Source organism: Arachis ipaensis, chromosome B03 (genome assembly GCF_000816755.2).
Source record: "Arachis ipaensis cultivar K30076 chromosome B03, Araip1.1, whole genome shotgun sequence".
Lineage (NCBI taxonomy): Eukaryota > Viridiplantae > Streptophyta > Magnoliopsida > Fabales > Fabaceae > Arachis > Arachis ipaensis.
Genome location: NC_029787.2, coordinates 41200496 through 41224589, shown reverse-complemented (window position 1 = coordinate 41224589; position 24094 = coordinate 41200496). Strand labels below are relative to the sequence as shown.

General features: G+C 31.5%; 1 protein-coding gene across 3 annotated transcripts; it reads left to right on the top strand.

The window, feature by feature from the left end:
• Window positions 5636-9517, top strand: LOC107630387. Of its 3 annotated transcripts, none has more exons than XR_002359298.1 (7): window positions 5636-5885; window positions 5984-6102; window positions 6188-6270; window positions 6916-7037; window positions 7618-7780; window positions 8237-8330; window positions 9005-9129. XR_002359298.1 is itself a non-coding variant. In XM_016333493.2 (7 exons), exons 1-7 carry the CDS (start codon window positions 5867-5869, stop codon window positions 8900-8902), a joined length of 618 nt encoding a protein of 205 aa, XP_016188979.1. In that variant the 5' UTR covers window positions 5637-5866; the 3' UTR covers window positions 8903-9517. The 3 variants fall into 3 exon arrangements, 2 of the variants coding, with proteins under 2 accessions (XP_016188979.1, XP_016188978.1); XM_016333493.2 differs by having other exon boundaries at window positions 5637-5885; window positions 7618-7785; window positions 8890-9517; XM_016333492.2 differs by having other exon boundaries at window positions 5642-5885; window positions 7618-7785; window positions 9005-9517.

The window sequence follows — 24094 nt, the reverse complement described above, 5'->3', positions numbered from 1 at the left end:
GACCAGTCCCCTTGTGCTCACCCTCCAGCACACGCCTCTTCTGTCACCAAAAGCAGCCAGCCAGCCAGTTCGGTGGCCCCCGGCCCCTTTCCGTTGTGGGTCTCGGATGGGCTTTACTGGAGGGCCTCATCGACGGCGTAGTTGCAGGCCACAGGAGCATGGGCCGCGGCTTGCCTCAGCGCCATTTCCGAGACCGCTGTGCGCGCTCCCTGCTTCTTGCATTGTCCGTCCTGCGTTAGCCCCTTGAAGCCGTGAGCGTCGAACGAGTCGACCTCATTGCTGTGACGGCCCTCAAACCCATTCCATGGTCAACGATTTACCGGAGGTTAGTGGGTTGATTTCCTAATGTGATGATAACTGTTTCTTTTGCTACTAGTTATACATGCAATGAATCATGCTGAAGTGTTTGATTGTTCATAGTGAAGAATTCTATTGTTGCAATTTCACTGTATCGGAACATGTAGAATAAGTTGTTGTTGTAAATGGTTGTGATGGATTTAAACTTAGTGCGGGAAGTTTTGTAAAAGTTTGTTTTAAATAGCGTAATAGTTTTCGTCGCTGTGTGGGCACCTTTGCATGTAACGACATGTAAATTAGTTTTCCTTTGTTGTTTTTTATGTTGACACTAGTCAAGGATGGTTACTTTAACAAATTGTCGGATGGTTGGTTTTTATTTTAAAGACTGAAATTTGGTTTTATTGTAAGATGAGTTTGATCTCTACATCACTTTTTTCCTCTTGCTTAAAGTTAAAGTTAACGAAGATAAAAGATAAAGTGAGAGAAAACAAATTGATGTAGATGCCAAATCATAAGTTCAAATTAATTAACATTTAATCTGAACATCTTGAGGACAAGGTCTTACCTTTGTCATGTGCCAAAATTGTTTTATATTACTAGATTGTAGTTTTATGTTAACAACTTGATATGATTGATCTGCAAGGGGCGAATTTCCAAAGGACACTCACTCCAATGGAGGACTTCCAATGATCTTGGAAGAAAGTTGAAGCCAATGTAAGGAAAAGAAAGATTTATGCTACGTAAATTCTTGATTGCATTATATATAGAGATTTGAGGCTCTGACACAATATGCAAGTAAATTAAGTATGATTTTTAATCTCTAGATAATGATTCATAGTTTATACGACCTCCTCATTTTGCATTTATATTATCACTTTGAATAAAAAAAAGTATTAAGTTTATAGACATTGTTTTATGAAATTTGCTCAGATATCTGTTCATTTTTGTAAAATAAAATATGTTATGTAAATATTAAGTTCTCAAGGATGGTTATTTTAGCATGTTGTCGAATGGTTGGTTTTTATTCTAGGGACTAATATTTGGTTTTATTAAGTTTTTATCTTGTTTGAATTAGGTGCTATTTGACGCATTTTTTGTTTGTAAGCAACCAAGCTCTGAGTCCTTTTAAGGCTTCGTTGAAGTAATTTAAATGCATATATGGTCCTCAAGTCGAGCTACGTACTCAATAAGTCAATCAATTAAATATCAATTTATTTTTGTCTTTGGTGATAATTCAATATATCCATGTTGCCTTAATATTAGATGTATGGTTGGAGTTTGAATGTATTGGAACGTAGTGAACAAATTGTTGCTATTAATGGTAGGGTTTTAATTAAGAATGTAATAATTGAATAAAAGTCCTTAATTTGTTAGATGTTTATTATCAACTAAAGCGGATGTTCATTTTATTATGTATGGTTTGTTCATTCGAAAAGTAGATGTTTATTTTACTTATAGTATTGATCTTTTGCTTGATTTGCTGAATTCTGCATGTACATGCTCCACTAGTTTCTTTTGTTAAGTGGTTTCGGAGTAATGAAATGAAAAAAATTATATTAGACTTAGTTTATGTTTTCTTGAATTGAAGTTGGGTTTGACTGTTTGAGTTAGGCTATTTAAACATGGTGCACGGATAAAATTTTGGTTAACTTGTTAGATGTTTATTATTAACTAAAGTGAATGTTCATTTTACTATGTATGCAAATGTTCATTTTATTCTGTGTTGGAATTGAATTTCACTCTGTTTTATTGGTTATAGTGAAAGTAATTATTTAGTTATGCCTTTTTGAGGTTAAGATTTTTTTCCATAGATTGTTGATTATCTTCTAAAGCTTGGGGTTAATGAGTTCTTGTTACACATAGTAATTGATATGCTTGAAAATTGAGCTATATTCTTTTTTTCCAATGCACATCGGCTATCGCACAGGTTACAAAATTGAAGAGCAAGGAAGGGAAAGAAGGATCACAGGTACAATCTTTAGCAGCCAAAATGTTGGAGAAAGATTACAAGTAGAGAGCTCCTGACAAGCTTCCTTAACTTAGCCTTGAAGAGCTTAATACTATCATCATGATGTAGCATTTCTTGAAGATTTTTATTATTTTAACACACTTTTAAATATTGATGACTAACTGCTGGCTTTCTAGTATTTCTCTAAACTATAAATTATATATCTCGTGTAAATGTTATATAATAAAAAAAATTCTGTTGATTTCAAATTAAGACTTTATTTATTTTTCAAGTTAATATTAATATTTATAGGAATCGTATTTTAATCTCTAATTCCCAAACCATAAAACAAAAGAAGCATATGGAGCATGCGCATACAAAAACCAGAAAATTAAATAAAGAACAAATTGTATACCCAAAATAAACATCCACTTTAGAAAGAAATGAACAATCCGCATACACAGTAAAATGAACATCCACATTAGTTGATAAGAAACAACTAAGCAATTGACCAAAAATACTACTCGTGCATCATGTTTAAATGGCGTAACTAAAATCTAACTTGAATTTAATCAAATTAAACTAAATCTAATTCAACCCACATAATAAAAAAAACTTGTGGGGCATGTATAAACAAAATCTAAAAAATCAAGTAAAAGACAAATAATATACCCAAAATAATCATCCACTTTAGAATAAAAAGAACCATCCGCGATTATAGTTTTACAATTTAGTATTTGTTTTACAAACCTAAATGTCACATATACTATCTATCTCATTCGCTCGCCAAAAATATATCTAAAAATCTTACTTCAGCAACAAATAAATGCCAGAGCCACATAATTAAAAGGAGCATATTGGAGGAGTGGAAGCATGTTTCGAGCCTCCGGAGAGCCTCGAATGCGTGAGACAGATAAGGTCGTTGAGTGAGCATAACTGGAGATAGTATGCAGCTAATGAAGTAACCAAAATGAAGAGCCATCTGTTGAAGTACTTTGCTCATGTTGATTCAAAGGGTAATGTGGGGTCCCTTTCTGGCTGGGAAACATTCCCTGATCTTGGTGGCAACATAACCGGCACCTTCACACTATTGGAAGAAAATCTCACCATCTGATCTTATCAACCAATGAAAATCAAAAGTGTGAGATTTACCAAAAAAGATAGAGAATGATAACATTACAAGCAAAGTTTCACCATTATACAGCACAATGATTGTAACTAACATGGATCCAATTATTAACGGTGATCCATTTCTTCCTTGCATTCTATACTTTTAATAAGTTAACATCTATTGCAATATAAAGAGTCAGAGTGAAAATAAGAGTGCTAATAATTTGGTTGAAAATTAGTCAATATGTGAAAATTTCAGAGGGTGGCAAAGATTGTTATACTTGAGCCTTATTTTTTGTGGCAAAGTTATATGGTTGATGCTTCCATTAAGACATAATTCTTGTGCAGCAAAAATACATTTTAGTAGAGAATCCTACTGCTAGCACGAATTCTCACACCTTCGTACTGTTGTACCAATAAGTGCACTGGGCCGTCCAAGTAATACCTGAGCGAGTCAGGGTCGATCCCACGAGGATTGTGGTTTGAAGCAAGCTATGGTTATCTTGCAGGTCTTAGTTAGGTGGAATCAGAAGATTGTTGGATAAACTTTGAATGATTATATGTCATATATAGAGTTGTAAGAGTAATGTGTGAAAGGGGTAAAACCAATTAGATTAAATCAGTAAGAGGAATAGAGTTGAAAGTTGGAGTTGCTTTGTCTTTTTGAATTAACTCTGGTACCACTGTCTTCTCTACTTGTGAATGATCTTCTTCTATGACAGGTTGTATGTGATCAATGCCATGGGCCGTGGTCATTGATCTCCTCTGCTACAGATTGAACGCCATTGACCGTGGTCATCCAATTTGACGAAGGGTGAAGCGCTTAGCAAGTCATTCTCCTGGAGATCCTACTCAAAGCGCCACAGACAATGTCGAATCTTCCGGATCAGAGAACGCTGCTTCTTTGGATTCTAGCCTATACCACAGAGACCCTAATCTCCCCGAAAATCGGCTGAACTGGTGTCTCGAGAAGTCCCCAATAAAGTCATGGATTAACCGTCTGAGAGATGTATAAACATAGCTGTTGGCTCGTGCTTTCCAGTCACGTATTCACATGAACCCAAGTAGACGCAGGTGTTTGTCAGGCACGTTCGTCTTAATGTGATGAACAGAGCTAATTTGTCAGATCATCCTATTCACCACGATAAAGATCAGATATACATCTTAGAGATAGATCAAACACAGATCGAAGAAAAAATAATAATACTTTTATTAATTCACATGACTCAGCAGGACTCCTCCCCTCAATCTAGGAGGTTTAGAGACTCATACTGAGATAAAATATTTAATCACATTTTTTCCTTTGTTTGCAGCATGTTCGTACAAATCCCAAAGATGCTAAGATCTAATTGCTGAATATGAAGATAGAAGAACACAAATATCCGTTGATATGTATAAAACCTAAAAATATTTCCTATGACTAATATCATGGGACATTTCCTGGTTCTTCAAAATTTCATTCATCAGTTTCTAAAGTGATCAAGCCTCTCAAAGGTTATCAAATATGGTCACCTCCCAAAAAATATTCAACTTATTCAACGATCATGATAGTTGTCATTACTCGTTATGAAATTTAAGAATTTGAGCCAAACAATTATATATGAGAATTCAAAGTAAAATTTACGAAAAATGTAGCGAACTTCATAATTTATATGAAGTTCACCGGGGTGAGGCGAACTCTATTTTCGCCAGGAATACGGCGAATTTGGCTAAAATTAAAAAAAAAACGTATTTTTATATTGAAAGTTCAAATAATTTTTTTTATTTATTTCAGAAAAATATTCTAAAATTATATATCACAATTAATTTGAAAAAATAAAAAATAAAAAATTATTTAAATAAGATTTTTGTGTGGATTTTGTAATAAGAAATAAAAAAAATTAATTAAATATTAGACAAACTAAACTACCCTTACTAAAAGACTTAAATAAATTTTTAGAATTTATCTTAAAATGTTTAAAATATCCTTTTAGAATAAAAGTTATCTAATTATATTAAAAATTGTAAATTTTAATTTTTTAAAAGACTAAAATACTCCTATAATTAATTTATAAAAGAGAAAAATAATATTTAAAAACCAATTTAAAAAAGATTAAAAAGACTAAAATGTGATTTGACATTAATTTAAAAAGACAAAACTACCATTATAGTATTAATTAGGATTTTTCGATGGTATTATAAATTATAAATTTGATTTTGATTTTGAAAATATTAAATTACCTTATGGATTAGCTTTTAAAACACTTAAGTAATATTTTAGAACTAATGATTTTTGCATGCACTCACCTAACAGCCCACACAAGACCAATTGTTGGAAAGCTCCCACAACACAACTATCAGCCCATACATCCCACCCCCATGCTATCAGCGCAAAGCCGCAAACAAGCCTTCACCGAACGCCTCTGTAGCGTCTAACAGCATTTCTCAGCGCGCCAAGTACACATTTGCACGTGTCGCATTCACCTTTATTTATATCCGGAAACGCTTTTCTTCTTCTTTGAAAGAGCGAAGATGGCTTCACAGAACCCATGTAAGTTTACTAATTTAATTAAGACCGCTTTATGTCATTATATTTTGTTACTCTCAGATTTGGTAAACTGAATTAATCTCAATCAATTAATCCATCAGGTTCTGAGAAGCAGAGAGTCATAATTCCCAACAAGCATGGTCAAAAGCTTGTTGGCATATTACATGAATGTGGAACTACCAACATTATAATCTTGTGTCACGGTTTTCGATGCTCCAAAGTTTGTTTTATTTTCGAATTTTAATTTTAATGCGCTAGTATTCGACAAAAAGACTTGTTTTCATTTAATTTTATTTCGGTTTCAGGATAGTAGTCTGATATTGAACCTTGCTGTGGCATTGGAAAATGCCAGAATCTCTTGTTTCCGCTTTGACTTTTCTGGAAATGGGTAATATTTGTAGTGAATCTTGATGGTGACATCGTATTATAGTATCAATATTATGCATAAACCCTATAACTAAGAGAGAAAATTAGAAAATTATTGGGGTGAAATCTTCTTTATGCTGGCTGTTCATTTGGAAGGATTCTTTCTTTTTTTTCAGAGTGATTTTGTGTATGGTGGCATTTCACAAGCATTAGTTATAGCTACAGGATGATTCTGCTGTGTACTAAGAGCATATGTTTTGAATAACTGATTGGTCACTGAATGGATGGAAATGATTATATGATTGCTTCTGTTGCAGATGTTGTGTTTGTTTATTTGTCAAACATGTTGGCATAACCAATATTTGTTCTAATTAATAAACTCAAATAATGTTGAAAATCCTTTTTCTGGTACCAGTTGTTATAATATACTTGAACTACACTTAGACCATCTTCAATAACCCAACTTCCCCAAAATTTCAACTTGGTTTAGATAATGATTTCCTTAGTAACTGGATTTTGCAATTTTTTCCACCTTAGAGTTCCCAAAATATGAAACTGACATGTTTGGTGTAATTGGGAGGTATATTTCTTCATTCCGTCTTTGATCATTGGATTTGGTCCACTCTTTGTTGTTGTCTTAACTTCATCTGTTGCATTGCCTTTCTAGAGAAAGTGAAGGTTCGTTTCAGTTTGGTAATTATGGGGCTGAGGTTGATGATTTACATGATGTAATTCAACATTTCCGTGAATCAAACCGTGTAATCAGTGCAATTATTGGGCACAGTAAAGGTATGCCACTTGTTCTTATTATTTGTGATTGTTTCTAACAGAAGATAATGTTAACCAAGATTGGTTTAGATATATGATTTTGGATATACGTATGTATGTGTTGATTCATATAATAAGTTGATGATCATGTTTCATTTAATTGATGAGATGTGATAAGAGAATTAACCTTGTCCAAAATAATTTCTCGTGCTTTGGATGTCAAAGATAGAGCTTTGAGTGATGTGTAACTGTCTTGAAATGAGAGAATTTCAACCTTTTTCTCTTGTTTACATGGCAAAATCCTACTGAAATTGAATTTGGTGTCTCGCATTTTAACATTGTTTTTAACTGGTGTTATTCAAGCATACATTCTATTGAATCTCTCTTACATTTGTTAAACCAAGTGTTTGATAGGAATAGGTGAGGTTGATGAAAAGGAAAAAGAAAAATTAGAAACCATTTGGTTGGTAATTTATTCTTCATTTGCAGTAGGTGAAACCTAAATTATTAGTGTAGTTTCTCACTTTATCAGCAATGATTATTCTCAGATTTCTTATAGGTATTGAACTATTAGCAACTGTTTCTGTATCTTGATGCGCAGGAGGTGACGTGGTGCTTCTTTATGCATCAAAATATCATGGCATTAAAACAGTTATTAACCTCTCTGGACGCTACAATCTGAAGGACGGCATTGAAGAGCGCCTTGGAAAAGATTATTTGGAAAGAATTAGGAAGGACAGCTTCATTGATGTCAAGAAGAAAAGGTCAGGTAACCTGTCATTACTCTTGCATATTTTTTAATGCATCTTAGTGCGGCCAAAGTTTAAAATTGCAGTTGTAGTTGGGTTGCAGTTTTCTCGAACAATATGAATTTAGCAATCAAGAACAGTGGTTTCTTTAGCTTTCTCTGTGTTGAATTGGATATTTCTGTGCCATAAACATGAAGTTCTTGCCGAAATTGTACTTACTTCACCACATTTCATTATTTAAATATATGATAAGTCATAACAAACAGGCCCTTGAGAATGAAAAAGGGAAAGAAAAATCCAGCCAACAATCCTCAGCAATTAGTAATCATGTTCAATGCTTGAAACTTGGGAGTTAAAAAGTTAGAACAATTGGTAGATTTCAAACAGGCATATACATGCCATTCTTTTAGTCTGTCTCTGTCACACAGACACTAGTTATATATGATCAATTTGGTACATATATTATTTCAGCAAGTTTTGAGTTCCGTGTAACTGAGGAAAGCTTGATGGAGCGCATCAGTACAAACATGCATGAAGCATGCCTTCGGATTGACAAAGAATGCAGGTCAGCGATCATATCTTTGATCTTTTCTGCAGAGTGTGTCATTTAAGATAATTTCTAAGACAGAAGCAGCAGAAAGCCTGATCTCTCTTTCTTTCATAGCCATTAACTCCAATTTCTTAAGAAATTTTATTTTATGAAGGCCTGTGTCAAATCTGGTGTATTTGAAGTTAACTATAAGAATAGCACAAAATACACACATGTATTAATGTTTGAGTCTGACTTACCCCTAATAGTAAGGCAAACCATTTTAGTATGCATATTTATATATGGTATTAAATTTGGGGAATATACATTATTTGATACATAGAGTGAAAGTATGCACACAACAAATTGTTAGATATAGAACTATCCATGTGTCTCTACCTACCTAACAGCTTACGTTTTTAGAAAGATGGTTTATGATATGGTATTGGAACTTGTCCAATCCTTATTTCCCCCATTTATCTAAATGAAGACAGAATTAAATATTGTTTATGCTTGAAACCCATAAAGAGGCTATTGCATGACGGAAATGCTAGATATATAACCATTCATCTGCCTCTATGATTTTTCCTAACAGCTTAAGCTTTTAGGAGAGATGGTTCATGACACAAATCTTGATATAAATGGTGCAATTACCATGATCCATAGATGTGCATGTTAATTTCAAACAAAATCACATTCATACATGACAGGGTGCTTACAATTCACGGTACCTCTGATGAAATTATCCCTGTGGAAGATGCACATGAGTTTGCAAAGATCATACCAAACCACAAGTTGTATATTGTTGAAGGTGCTGATCACGGATACACAAATCATCAAGATGAGTTAGCCTCTCTTGTTGTGAATTTCATAAAGGAAATATTACAGCAGGACAATTGTACTACCAGCTAGGTTTTGTCCTCTGCCTAGCATATGAACTTTCCCTTATTGCATGACATAAGTTTTCCTAATTGTATAATCATAGTCATTACACTCAGATTGGATCACTTGTTCAACCATAGGTCAGGCACTGATTTGATCAATTCTCTGATTTCCACTCGGAATTTGTCAGTTCGGTTTAGATTTCAATAACTATGGATGACATTGTGATAGATGTGTTTAGATCAATTGAATCCAATATGAAACTATGACAAATTTTCACCTCTACAGATCCATGCCCAAGCCTGACTATGATCTTTTATATTCTACAACTTGTTTGTGTAGAATCTTGTACATCTTGTGTGTTGATGAAAGAAAATAAGAGCTAATAATATTGGCAGATATTAATTTGCTCTTATGTAAAAAGTTTCATTTGAGAGTACTCATCCTCTTTAATGTAAGCAAACAAAATTACATGTTGATGAATAAGGACTTGCCTCTCTATCATGGAATTTCTTGGATGGAAAAATTCAAAATTTACATAAAATCTAATAAATAGTTTTAGAAATATAATAGAGTATAAGGAGGTATTAGTTTGTGATAGGATGCGTTGGTTTTGTGCTATGACTTGCTCACTTTATTTTGAAAAAGAAAAAAAGAACTGAGAGAAGTTAATTAAAATTTGAGGAAATTATATGTTGTAAAAAAGGATAATAGTGAAAAGTGAAATGTGACAAGAATACATGCGAAAGAACTAGGAAGACAATCAACTGACGCTCTAAATAGCTAGTTACCCTTTCTTTTTTGTTATAACACTTTTTCTATTAAGCATTTTAACTAGTATCCTTAAGACACTTGTTCAGAGCTCTAGTTAACAAAATCCAGAATTTTTTTAAATTCAATTGCACAATCATGTGGAAGGTAATCTGATTAAGTTTTACTGGCTTTCATTATAGTTATATAAAATTTAAGAATCTACAACTCCAATATAGAAGCGTGATAAATTTTTACTGAAGTTCAATTCAAATTTAGGTTGAAATTCAATTGTACTTAATGAGATAAAGTTCTCACGGTAATATGTATGCATTGAGAAATACAATTGATGAGGTAAAGTTCTCACGGTAATATGTATGCATTGAGAAATACAATTGATGAGGTAAAAAGGGACCTACAATTGATGAGGTAAAAAGGGACCTTAATATGTTGTCTTATATTCAAGTCTCTCAAGTATTTAGGGTTAAAAAACTGCACTCAAACTTGGTTTCTTCTATATTCAACAAAATCACACATGTCTGCACACTATCAGCAAGTCCTTATTAAAGTTGCAATGGGACCAACACAAAGATAGGGATGTAATTTGAGTATCTAAAGTAATAAACTTTAAGTTTAAATAAGAAAAAAATTAGGTATATGAACCAAAATTTATTTAGGCTCATATTAATGGAAAATAGAAGTTTGAAAGAAAATCAAGTTACAACAATTAGAGTTTTAAGTTTTAAATTAGGTGCATTCTATGGTGTAGAAATGAAATTGTTTCTATATGTGTAGAAGGATAGGTGTCAATGCATTAGTAGTTTATATTGATGGCTCTTGAATGGGAAAAAATTAATTAGACTATACAATTGTTGATTCATTAGGCCCACACAAAAAAAGAGAGTGTGACATTGTATTTATGCCATAGAGATAACTTATTAGATTTTTTTATTTTAATAATTGAATAAATATTTTATTTATTAAAATAAATAATTTAAAAAATTATTACCATGTAGACGAGATATATGTATTTATAAATATAAAAATATATTTTATAAAAATAATAAAAAATATTAATAATTTAAATTAGACCAAATTCTTAAAAATAGAACATTTCAATTAATATAGAAGGTGGACGATCTTAACCATACTACTTCCATCCACTGACGTTTTTTATTAGAATTTACACTAAATCAATTCAAATAATAACAAGGCGGGATTCGAACCCCCAACACTTGTTTAAATAAACTAGTGAGCTAACCACTAGATCAAGTTCATTAATTAGTTGGTTAAAACCGCCTATTTCTTCTGTTATTTTAAAACTGCTCATATTTTCTATTATTTGAAACTGCTTATCTTTCTTATTATTTGAAATATTCTATTTTTAAGAGTTTGATTTAATTTAAATTATTAATATTTTTTATTATTTTCAAAAATTATATTTTTATATTTACAAATACACATATCTCGTTTACACTATAAACGAGATAATTTTTTATGTATCTCGTTTACAGTAAGGAGATATATGAAAATTGAAAAAATACACATATCTCGATACGGGTAAACTTAGCTCGTTTACAGTATAAACAAGATAAGAGATGCTGATGTATTTAGAAGAAATAGGCGGTTTTAACTAACTAATTAATGAACTTGGTCTAGTGGTTAGCTCACTAGTTTACTTAAGCAAGTGTTGGGGTTCGAATCCCGCCTTGTTATTATTTGAATTGATTTAGTGTAAATTCTAATTAAAAACGTCAGTGGATGGAAGTAGTACGGTTAAGATCGTCCACCTTCTATATTAATTGAAATGTTCTATTTTTAAGAATTTGGTCTAATTTAAATTATTAATATTTTTTTATTATTTTCAAAAATTATATTTAATTATTTATATATAGATATATCTCGTTTATAGTGTAAACGAGATATGTGTATTTGTAAATATAAAAATATAATTTTTGAAAATAATAAAAAATATTAATAATTTAAATTAAATCAAACTCTTAAAAATAGAATATTTCAAATAATAAGAAAGATAAGCAGTTTCAAATAATAGAAAAGATGAGCAGTTTCAAAATAACAGAAGAAATAGGCGGTTTTAACTAACTAATTAATGAACTTGGTCTGGTGGTTAGCTCACTAGTTTGTTTAAGCAAGTGTTGGGGGTTCGAATCCCGCCTTGTTATTATTTGAATTGATTTAGTGTAAATTCTAATAAAAAACGTCAGTGGATGGAAGTAGTACGGTTAAGATCGTCCACCTTCTATATTAATTGAAATGTTCTATTTTTAAGAATTTGGTCTAATTTAAATTATTAATATTTTTTATTATTTTTATAAAATATATTTTTATATTTATAAATACATATATCTCGTCTACATAGTAATAATTTTTTAAATTATTTATTTTAATAAATAAAATATTTATTCAATTTATTAATAAAAAAATCTAATACGTTGTCTCTATGGCACAAATACAATGTCACATACAGATGTGCATACTACTATCAAATTATGTGCATCGACGTTGCTTTAAGTTGCAATAATTAAAACCTAATGTAGTTTCTATAGTGATGGGTAATTTTAATATTGTGGTCGTAATTACAATTAACCTCGGTTTAAAACATTGACGAGAATATAACATAGTCAAAGAAAATGAAAATCATGATGTACATACAGAAGATCTAAGCCATTAGCTTATATGCCATGGGAAGATCTAAGCCATTAGCTTATATGCCATGGGTGTATTCACAAGAACTAACTTAAGCTTGAATAAAAATTAAAAGCACATTACTAGAATTTAGAAATCACTTGAAACATACAGTTTCAATGAAGATTTATCTTTTATAATTATTGTCCATATTCTATCTCAAAGGACAGTTAAACTCAACCTAAGTAAAATCCAATTAACATGCAAGCAGTGACAAACCCAAAAAATTTTAGAAATAGATATATTTTAAATTAGTAAATTAATCAATTTATTTTAAAATTTTATATGCAACACAGGTACATATAATAGAGCAAAAGCTAAAAAATAAGTAATAAAGATGAATAAATTGAGAATAAAATAAAATATATAAAGTCATGAAGAGAATAAAATATTAGATTAATACCTAAATTATAATTGTTTGAATTAAAACTTGCAATTAAAAATATCAAAATAAAAACAATGAAATTGAAAAATACATACATAGAGTCATGGAGAGTTATATAAAAAAAATGGAGAATTTAAAATTTACCTTTTGATGAAAAGAGGATGACCACTAGACAAAGAATAGAAAAAAAGATTGAAAATATAAAAATAAGAGGAGGGTTTAATGGAATAAAAGAGTGATAACACAAGAACTAAATTTGATTAGGTTAAATAATAGTCAAAATGATAGAAAAATAAAAAAGTGAATTTAAAACTTTGGCCAATTGAATTTAATTTATTTGTAGTGGGGTCATTTAAAATTTAAAGTAGGGTCACATTATATGTATAACTATTTAAAAAAAAAATTTTGAAAACACAGTTGGGGCAAGTGCCCCCTCACTGTTGTGCCTAGGTCCGTGCCTACATGCGAGAGCTTCACCAACACCTACCTGACCTTGTGGAGGTCGGGCTTGCTGATGCTAACATCAGTCTTACTTGCCTGAATTAGTAACTAACTCCTACAATCCCTTCTATTCATCTAGAAGGGGATCTCAACAAATTCTCTACTAAAAGGGAGTAACCAACCCACTACCAAATGTGGTACTACCTAAAAGGTGATTATTGATTCTATATCTTCAGTTATAAATACCCTAACACCCTCAGGTATATTTCGAACCCAATTTACTAAAATCCTTACTAACTTAAGTATCGGAGTCCGTTGCAGGTACCATCCCCTACCTCTTCACGAGAAAATCAGACGGCGGCACCTTAATACCACTAGACATCGGACGTTGTCCCAAAAGGAGTTTGGACCTTACGTTTAGACCCAAAGCAACCTAGTTTTAGGCAACCCTCGAAACATTGGCGCAGTTATCGGGGACCTGGAAGTCTACACCCAATCATGGCGAATGATCATCTTGAAGATGGACATACGGCATCCGAATTCGAGCCAAAACATCACAACGACAATCGTGCAATAGTAATGCCCTTACGACAAGATAGAGCGGACGGTTCTAATGAGGAGAGGACTTCGCAAAATTCCCAACCTAGAAGGATAAACTCAAAAATACACCCACCTGAAGACATGGTAAACTAAAATCTGGCAGAACTTATGGGATTAGTACATGGACACCATGAACGACTAGAACAATTCGAGTAGGAACTAAAGTGACAACGAGAGTCTAAAAGAGACCTGAGAAGAGAAATGCGACGACGAAGGAAATTAGAAGAAAAACTTTTGATAAATTCTTGTACTATTTAATGTTTAAAAAGAAGTCTAAATAAGAGAGCCCACCGTACCTAAAAAAGAAAAAAAAAAATCCATAGTATAAGGTTACAATAACAACTTTTGCGTTAATCACTTTAGATTTTAGTTTGAAGATGACAAATCATTTACTGGAGGAGCAAAAACATAACACTTTTGGGGCATAGCTTTTCAAATCACAATAGAAGATCAGACTTGTGTTTGATCTTTAATTCTTCTCTGCACATATTTATTCTTTTAACTGAACTTGCTAAATGTATTGCTGTTGTTTATGTTCTTTATTAATGAGATTTTACTCATTTAGAATCAATTTACATGCTATATATATAGTTTGACATTAGATTCAACCTTTAACGAATTTTAGTGAATTTACCATGTTATTAACGAATCATCAAGTTTAAATTAGTGAATTTACCAGCTCATCAATTCACCATGTTATCAACTACTTTTTTTGTTTATTTTTTATATTGTTATGCAATTAATTATTGAATTAATTAGTTGGTGAAAAATAGTAAACTGTAATGGCTAATAACGTGTAATATTGGGATAGTATATGATTAAACTACAAGAGAGGAAATTCAAAGAGTGCTGTTTAAACTATAAAAAAAGTTGATAGTCAAGAAATTAAAAAGAACACAATGGAAGATGAAGTAACAGTTAAGAAGACAAAAAGGCAGGCAGTGAAAGATGAAGTAGTAGCCGAAAAGATAAAGATGCAGACAATAGCGAGTGCTCTGAGATGTCTAATTCAAAGATAAGGTGGGGAGCTATCACAAGACGTTGCTGCATAAATGAATTCTTTGGAGGAACAGAGTGAAAAATAGATCTTAGGATTAGATATTTTTTTTTAAATATAAACTTTTTTAAAGTTGACTATACAACCCTTAGTAATTAATACACTTTATTGATATTTATATAAATATATGAATTTACTTCTTGGTTTTTTTAATGCCGTTTCACCATCAATTTATTTTTTCAGAGACAAAATAATTAAGAAGAGTAATATTATGAAAAATCCCAAAAAAAAAAAACAAAAAATATTACCTAGTACATTTGAATTAAAAAAAAAGCGTCAATTTGCAGTACAAAATATAATATTTTACGGCAGTTTAGTCAGGAAAATACTGTAGTTACAAAAGGCCAAAAATAAATTTAAAAATTCTACGTTATCAGATAGCGGTGGTTTCTAATTGTTGCCAAATAAATTTGAAAAAAAAAAAAAACAGACCTTAAATAGCGACAGCTCATGACAGCAGGTAAATATTGTCGAATTCAATGTTGGTGATATAGCAACGGTTTTAAACCGTAGTTAAATCAACCGATAGTATATATTAATTTTGCAGCAGTTGTGTCAACGGTTCGTAAAAATTACCGTAAAATCAAATGATCACGTCCTAAACTGCAGCAGTTATAGAACCGCTGGTATGTTGTTTTGCGACATTTTAAAATTGTTACAATTCCCCAAAAAAATCACATCTATTTTTTGGTTCTTTTATAAAAAGAATTTGGATCTCACGTTCAAATCTAAAGTAATCCAATTTCAAGATATTTGTCCAATTCATAACTTTGTGAAGAGGTGTCAGAAATATATAATAAATTTGAGATATATAATAAAGTTGTTATTATTTTAAATTTAAGTTATTTTGTTTGGTAAAGTTTTGATTTAGGTATTAGCATTTTTGACGCAGCATATTGTTTGGCTCACTAATCCTAGTGAGATTAATAGCTTGATTATAGTGAAAATTGTCAAGAATTTACTTTAGTGCTAAGAATATTAAACTAATCTCTTACTCTTTAAAAAAAACTTAAAGAAAATAAACATAAAACTTATTATAAATATGTTTTAACTCGATTCAAATTGTGAAATCAAAAAGATACATACGTTTATTTATATTAGTGAAAAAAAAGCTTTTGTGAACTAAGAAAAGTATATTACATAAACAAAACTATACACAAATTCAATTAACAATACAAACACAATCATAAAAATATGCTTCTTAATGGCAAACGCCAAAATTAACACCATATATGATGCCTTTTATGAAAAATTGAAAAATCGCAGTATCTTCCAATGGTTGCTATTCCAAGCATGGATATATGTTTGGCAAGAGTTTTGACCCTACTATCAATGAGTCTATTGATTTTAGTGGAGAAACTAACTTTAGTGTCCTTCTAATAATCCCTCTTAGATATGTGTATATAAGTCTATCTATCAAGAGTTTGATCATCTGATCTTCACGATTGACTATTGTAAGACATTGCCGCATCTATCATTATTTTACTTGAGCACAACTTTATAAATTGTCATGTTGAAGATTTCTTATTTTCTGATCATCTATGACGTAAATTCTTTAAACGACTTGGATGATACTACTATATTTTCATCTTCAATAATATTTTAGACCATTTCTATCTTTGCCAAGATACAATCTTAACCTTTACAAGATGACGTCAAATTTAAAAGAGGATGTTAGAAATATATAATAATTTTCTTATTATGTTAAATAATTTAAATTATTTTGTTTAACTGTAATTAGATTTAAATTTATTATTTAATTAATCTAAACTTAAACCTAAACCTAAATCTATAAATCTAATTAAACAAAACTAGCTAAATTTAAAATAATAACAAGACCAACTAGTAATCACAGCAAAATTATGCTTTTGCTTATCGGATCTGAAAGAAAACATTGAAGATTGTCTTTTATTCATGAGAATATTTTCAAATCAAGAAATTTATTCAGATTTAGTAAAAAAAAAGTACAAAAAATACTGATATATCATAGTAAATTACTAATTCGGAGATTTAAAAAATCTAAGAATTGATTTTTTAATTAGTTGGTTAAATTTTGTTGATGTTAAAGTTAATTAGCTAGTTCCTTAACTTAGTCTTAGAGGATCTTATAGATATATTCTTCTAAGACTAAGTCAAAAAACTAACTAATTACAACAACAAAATTTAACCAACTAAGGGATTGATTCTTGAATTTTTTGAATCTCTAAGTTTGTAACTTGCTGTAATATATAAGTACCTCCTATAAAAGAATTGTTTTAAAATGAAGTAATATTTTTTTGTGTAAATCTAAAAATTAAAGAGGCTCAGTTGCTATATGTAAGATTCTTTTTAATTGAATATTAGATTCGTTTTCAGTTTTTAGTCAACATAAAGAATATTTAAATTTTTTAGATTTAAATCTAAAGTTTCTCGGTTATCTATAAGTTCGTATGAGTACTTTTATAAATGAAATATTTTCTTTTATAAAAAAAAATCTATACGAAATAAATGAGTAATATTAATATTATAACCTATAGTATGTTTTAGTGTCAAAGTTTACATACTAGTATTTTAACCATCAATTTTATATTTATAAAGTTAGATTAGATATAGATTTCGTTAGAGATATGATTATTTATTTATTTCTTTTTATTAGTTTAAATTTCAAAAAAAAAAAAAAAGTGATTTCATAATCTAGCAAAATGCCCTTCTTAAAAGCATGTCGACCCATATAAAAGGTAATATGAATCACATTTACGATCCCGTGTACCTTCCACTTGGATCTCTTACAAATTCTTTCTCCAAAATTTAGCACACGATCGATATACATATTATTATCACAAAGGCCAAGTAGTTGTATTTCCATATCCGTGATTGATAAGATCCCCAGCAAAAAACAATAAAAATAAAAAAATAAAAAGACAACGCCACTATCGTATTCGATCTATCCATAAATCTGTTATGTCATATCGTCAGAGATTTGTTTTTTCTTGGTACAAGGAGGGAGATTCTTCACTTGTCACCCTCTTACCATTAGAAGAAGAATTGCCATGGGGACTCAGAAAATTTTGTAACGCTATATGGCTCGTAGCTCATGGGAATTGACAACACAAACACTGCAGAATCTTTCGAAAGATATGGTCCTTATTTGAATTATTCAATGCATGTATATTAGAGTTCAGCTTTTTCTATAACAAGGACGTCTTAGTTACCACCTTTTCTAACAATAATCACAATGTTTGTTAAATTGATCTTAAATTTTATTAGCAGAAGTCTGACATGTTATCTTTTTTTATTGGTTAATTACTCTTGAAATTCTTATAGATTCGTTCCCTCGATTTTCAATTAGATTTTCTTTGTAATTCAAAAGTTTTTAGTCAAGTTTTAGATTCGTTCCCTCGAGTTTTTCTGCTCTGATCTCCATAACTTTATACTTTATAACTTTATTCGTCACATAATTTTTACTCGTACTATCTGACAGACCAAGATTCACATACAACAATACAAGAAGGGTAGTGCACCTAGTCTAGAACGAAAAACCCCCTGTCTCGTATCCAAGGGGTCAAACTGAGATTCGTGTGTATGTACAAACTACATGCTGCCAGCTGGCACTACCCATTACTTTTTTTAATACTCCAAATCAATCCTTCAAAAATTTTTAGTAAGATATTTTAATTCCTAATAAATTTTATTTATCAAATAAGTTTTTAAATTTTATTTCGTTAGATAAATTAATTTTTAAATTAATTGTTAAAAAATACTATATTTTTATTAAAAGACGTCAATGATTAATTTACAAATCTTTTTTACCAAAATTTGGTAGATATATCCAAAAAAAAAAAATGAAATCAGTGATTAATTTAGTGACTAAAATTTGTTAAAAGTTAAATTGTTTGACAAAAAATATTTTGAAAACTGACTTGATATATTTTTTCTTTTCACGTTGCTATTTTTGCATTTTTTGAGAAAAAAATCTTAATTTCTCAAAAAAGGGTGATAATAATTTTAAAAAGTGTGAAAATATTTAAACAAAATTGAAGGGAAAAAAAATAAAAGAGTATTTTTTTTAACAAGAAAATATAAAAAAAATTATATTTTTTGAGGTAATATTTATGTTGGTTTATAAAATTAAACAAACAATTCGGTTTGATTTTTAACTTTTTAAAATATCAACAAAATTTCTCACTTTAAATAAAAATGTGAGTCTCATTAGTCGTTGACACACTTATATCTCCTAATCATTAGTGTACATTACAAGGGAATCGAAAAATAGCGACGGTTTTTTTGGAGAATTGTGGCGGTTTAAAACCACCATAAAATAACATACTAGCAGTTCTATAACTGTTACCGTTTAGGGCGTGGCCATTTGATTTTATGGCGGTTTTTACGAACCGCTGGCACAATCACCCTGCAAAATCAATATATAGCGTCGGTTTTAAACCGCCGCTATTTCTTTTACTAGTTTTTAAAAAAATTGTGACAGTTATAAACCGCACAATTCTGATATGTGCTTTTTAAAAAAAAAATGCAACGGTTTTTAACCCACTGATATACCACTATTTTATGATATATTTTGGACTGAATTGAGTGGGTTTTGTCAACTATCCTCACACTTATACTATGTTTTTGCATGTTTTGTGCTAAAAATTGCTTAAAGGTATGAAACATATATTCTTGACCATGATCAGTTTGTAATTGTTTAATGGAATGTCCAATATATTTTTTTATTTTCAATTTATACTGTTACAAGGCGGAGAAAACTTGAGATTTTGGAGAGAGCAGGTAAATACATAGATATCTAGTATGTGCATCAAGAAATGAAACATAATAACAGAATCCAAGATGTGATAAAACTGGAGAAGGACCTAAACATGATTGTAAATCATTTCTAAAGGCTAGTTAAATTGATTAGAATCAGAATGAAATGGCAATGCATGTATCTTAGACATACAACAAAATTTACACAAAGGAAAAAACACTACAACATTTTGGGTCTATGGCCACGGTTTTTTTGGTCACGGTAAAAAACCGTGACCATAGACCCTCTATGGTCACGGTTTTTTAGGGTGACCAAATAAAAAAGCTATGGTCACGGTTTTTTTGGAAAGGGTGACCATAGAGTACCTATGGTCACGGTTTTTTTAAAAATGGTGGCCTAAAAGGGTCTATGGTCACGGTTTTGAGGGGTGACCTAAAGGGGTCTATGGTCACGGTTTTTTAAGTGACCAAAAAGGGTCTATGGTCACGGTTTTTTAAAAAAGGGTGACCTAAAAGGGTCTATGGTCACGGTTTTGAGGGGTGGCCTAAAGGGGTCTATGGTCACGGTTTTGGAGGGTGGCCTAAAAGGGTCTATGGTCACGGTTTTGGGGGTGACCTAAAGGGGTCTATGGTCACGGTTTTTTACAGTGACCAAAAAGGGGCTATGGTCACGGTTTTTCAGAAAAGGGTGACCTAAAAGGGTCTATGGTCACGGTTTTAGGGGGTGACCTAAAGGGGTCTATGGTCACGGTTTTAGGGTGGCCTAAAAGGGTCTATGGTCACGGTTTTGGGGGGTGGCCTAAAGGGGTCTATGGTCACGGTTTTGGGGTGGCCTAAAAGGGTCTATGGTCACGGTTTTAGGGGTGACCTAAAGGGGTCTATGGTCACGGTTTTTTACAGTGACTAAAAAGGGGCTATGGTCACGGTTTTTAAAAAAAGGGTGACCTAAAAGGGTCTATGGTCACGGTTTTGGGGGTGGCCTAAAAGGGTCTATGATCACGATTTTGAGGGTGACCTAAAGGGGTCTATGGTCACGGTTTTTTACAGTGACCAAAAATTATCTATGGTCACGGTTTTTCAAAAGAGTGACCTAAAAGAGTCTATGGTCACGGTTTTGGAGAATGACCTAAAGGGGTTTATGATCATAGTTTTAATCATTTGAGTTTAAATTAATGAAGATTTTTATGTATTTTTTATAATTTTAAATATTTTATATTTTAAAAATTTTAATAATTAAAAACTAATAATAATTTTATATGATTTAATGAAGATTTTTTTTTATAATTTTAAATATTTTATATTTTAAAAATTTTAATAATTAAAAACTAATAATAATTTTATATGATTTATTTTATATTTTAAATTTTTAAATCTAATTTTATAAATAAAAAATTAGGTTGAATACTATTAATAATTTTAAATTAAAAATAATTTAAAACTTAATAATATAAAAATTAATTTTTTACACTAAAAATTTAAGCATTAAATAATAGATTATTAATTTTTGTGGTTTAATAATTAGGAAAAAACCAAAAACGACGCGTCTCCTGTTTATTTAAAAAAAATTGAAATAGATGAGAACCAAATTGAAGGAAATTAAACCCCCCCGCCCCCGCGCGGCCCCCTTCTTTCTTCACCCAATTCATAACACTGTGACTGATGGAAATTGAAACTGCAAAACCCTAGCCCCTCATTGCCGCCGTCCAAGCTCTTCAGCGCCACCGCCGTCCCAAGTTCCTCAGCGCCACCGCCGTCCCAAGTTCCTCAGCACCATCACTTCTTCCTCTTCCCTGTTTTGCAAAACCCAGAAAGCTCAGCACGTCGTCTTCATCTTCGTTGGCTTCTCTGTTCGTGGCTTGGAGTAGCACGCCGTCGGGTCGCCGCTTGCCTTCGTCTCGCCTATCGCCTTGTCTCGCCAGTTGCCGTTCGTCAAAGGTTAGTGACCTCTGCTTCTTCTTTTTGGTGCACTGAAATGTGTGTTGGGTTTAGGTTTTTTCTTCTTTTCAGTGCGTTTCTCACGCCCCTTTGATGGGAAAGAAAAAGAGTAGTCATGTGCCATAGGTTTCGTAAGGTTTTGAGTTTGATATTATTTCTATTATTTATCATGCCATTTTGGACTATTATTTTAATGTCTTGAATTCATGGCTAACTTGTCTTTCATGCTATACACAAACTTTTTAACTTCTTGTTCTTCATCTACAGCCAAAAGTGGCTAGCCTAAGTTATATGCTATATTTTTACTGCATCACTTCAAAGCTAGAACATGCTTGGTAGAAAAATGTAAGGTGAAACTTGTATTTTGAATTTGGACTTGCTACAGAAACTAGTTCTTAAATAAATGTGGACCAAACTTTTCATTTATTCATGCCCACACCACTCTCAACTTGCATTAAACAAATAACTTTCCACCCCAAATAAATAAATAAATAAATAACTTCATTTGCTACATGAATTTAGTTAATAAAACTCGCACACACAACTAGTATAAGCAAAGCTTTTAAGACCTAATTAATTTGATCATAAAAAATTTAAATGTATAATTAAAATATATGAATTGAATTGCAAAGGCTTCGTTGTAGAAAGTGTTAGATGAGGCTCTTCTAAAATGCAAATAGTTTTAAGAGTAAAGTGTTGTATATATACAAACACTTATGATAAGAAAATTAATCTTCTTGCCTTAGGCTTGTTTTTCTTTTTTCCATTAATTATTTGTTTTCTCCTCTCATGTGGCATTACGTTAATTAAGCTAACAACTCAAATGTATAAATCAAATGCTGTTTCTAATGCCATTTGGTAATGTTAGACATTTGAGTCATGTGGTGTTAATTTGGTTAACAAGAAGTATACCTAATTATGTTGCTATTTCTAATGCAGAAAATAGTGTTTTGAGATTTTCACTTCACAACTATATATGAATTTAAATGCCACTAATGAATCCAACAACCACAGAATACATAAATCACCTTTTTATTTTTCTATTTAACATAGCATACTGGTGAGGCTCCTTTTACTCATTCATTAGCAGATAGTAGTAGAAATGGAGCAAGAAATGGAGAAGAGGAAGACAGAAGAAGAAGAAGAAGAAGAAGAAGAAGAAGAAGAAGAAGAAGAAGAAGAAGAAGAAGAAGAAGAAGAAGAAGAAGAAGAAGAAGAAGAAGAAGAAGAAGAAGAAGAAGAAGAAGAAGAAGAAGAAGAAGAAGAAGAAGAAGAAGAAGAAGAAGAAGAAGAAGAAGAAGAAGAAGAAGAAGAAGAAGAAGAAGAAGAAGAAGATAAATGGGTGCTTGATGGATCTAAAGATTACAAAGGAAGAGTTCCTCTCTGAGCTTCCACTGGTGCATGGAAAGCTTCTCTATTTGTGCTCAGTAAGATATATCAACCAAAAATTATGTCAAAAATTGTCTACTCCTTTAACTAAGATATTTCAATTTTGGTGCAGCAATTGAGCTTAGTGAAAGGATAAGCTTCTTTGGAATAGTTACTAATCTCATCTCCTACCTAACTAAAGTGATTCATGAAGATCTTAACACAGCAGCAAAGAATATAAATTATTGGACAAGGACATCAACACTCATGCCTCTTATAGGTGGATTTGTTGTTGATGCCTCTTATAGGAATAAATGCGGGTAATCAGCTTTCATCTTATCTTCCAGTTCCCAAGTGTGCTCTTCCTCTCCTCTTGGTTCCCATGCTACTTTGACTAAGCGAACAGTCTTGTCTTTTAACTGCTTATCACTTTTTTCTACGATCTGAACCGGTGATGCTTGATATGTCAAATCATTTCATAACTGTACTGTCTCTGGTTGTAAAATGTGACTTTTGTCGGGAATATATTTCTTAAGTTGCGAGACATGAAAAACATCATGAAGGTTTGATAAATAAGGAGGAAGGACTATTTGATAAACTACTAGACCGACTCTTTTAAGTATTTGGAAAGGTTCTATGTATCGTGGGTTAAGCTTTTTAGTCTTAAGGGCTCTACCTATTCTAGTAATCGAAGTTACTTCTAGAAAGACACGGTTTCCGTCACTAAACTCTAAGGGTCTATGTCTATTATCGGCATAGCACTTTTGACGGCCTTGTGATGTCTGGATCTTCCGATGAATCTCCTTTATCTTCTCAGTAGTTTCTTACACTAAGTTTGGACCTAAGACACTATCTTCTCCATCGTCATTCCAACACAATGGTGTCCGACATCTTCTTCCATAGAGAGCTTCATATGGTGCCATCCCGATACTTTATTGG

Excerpts from the sequence above, each read along its gene's own strand:
- LOC107630387 (XM_016333492.2), top strand. Across the intron at positions 7,786-8,236 it reads TGTCAAGAAGAAAAGGTCAG|CAAGTTTTGAGTTCCGTGTA; the intron begins GTAACCTGTCAT and ends ATATTATTTCAG. Across the intron at positions 8,331-9,004 it reads CGGATTGACAAAGAATGCAG|GGTGCTTACAATTCACGGTA; the intron begins GTCAGCGATCAT and ends CATACATGACAG.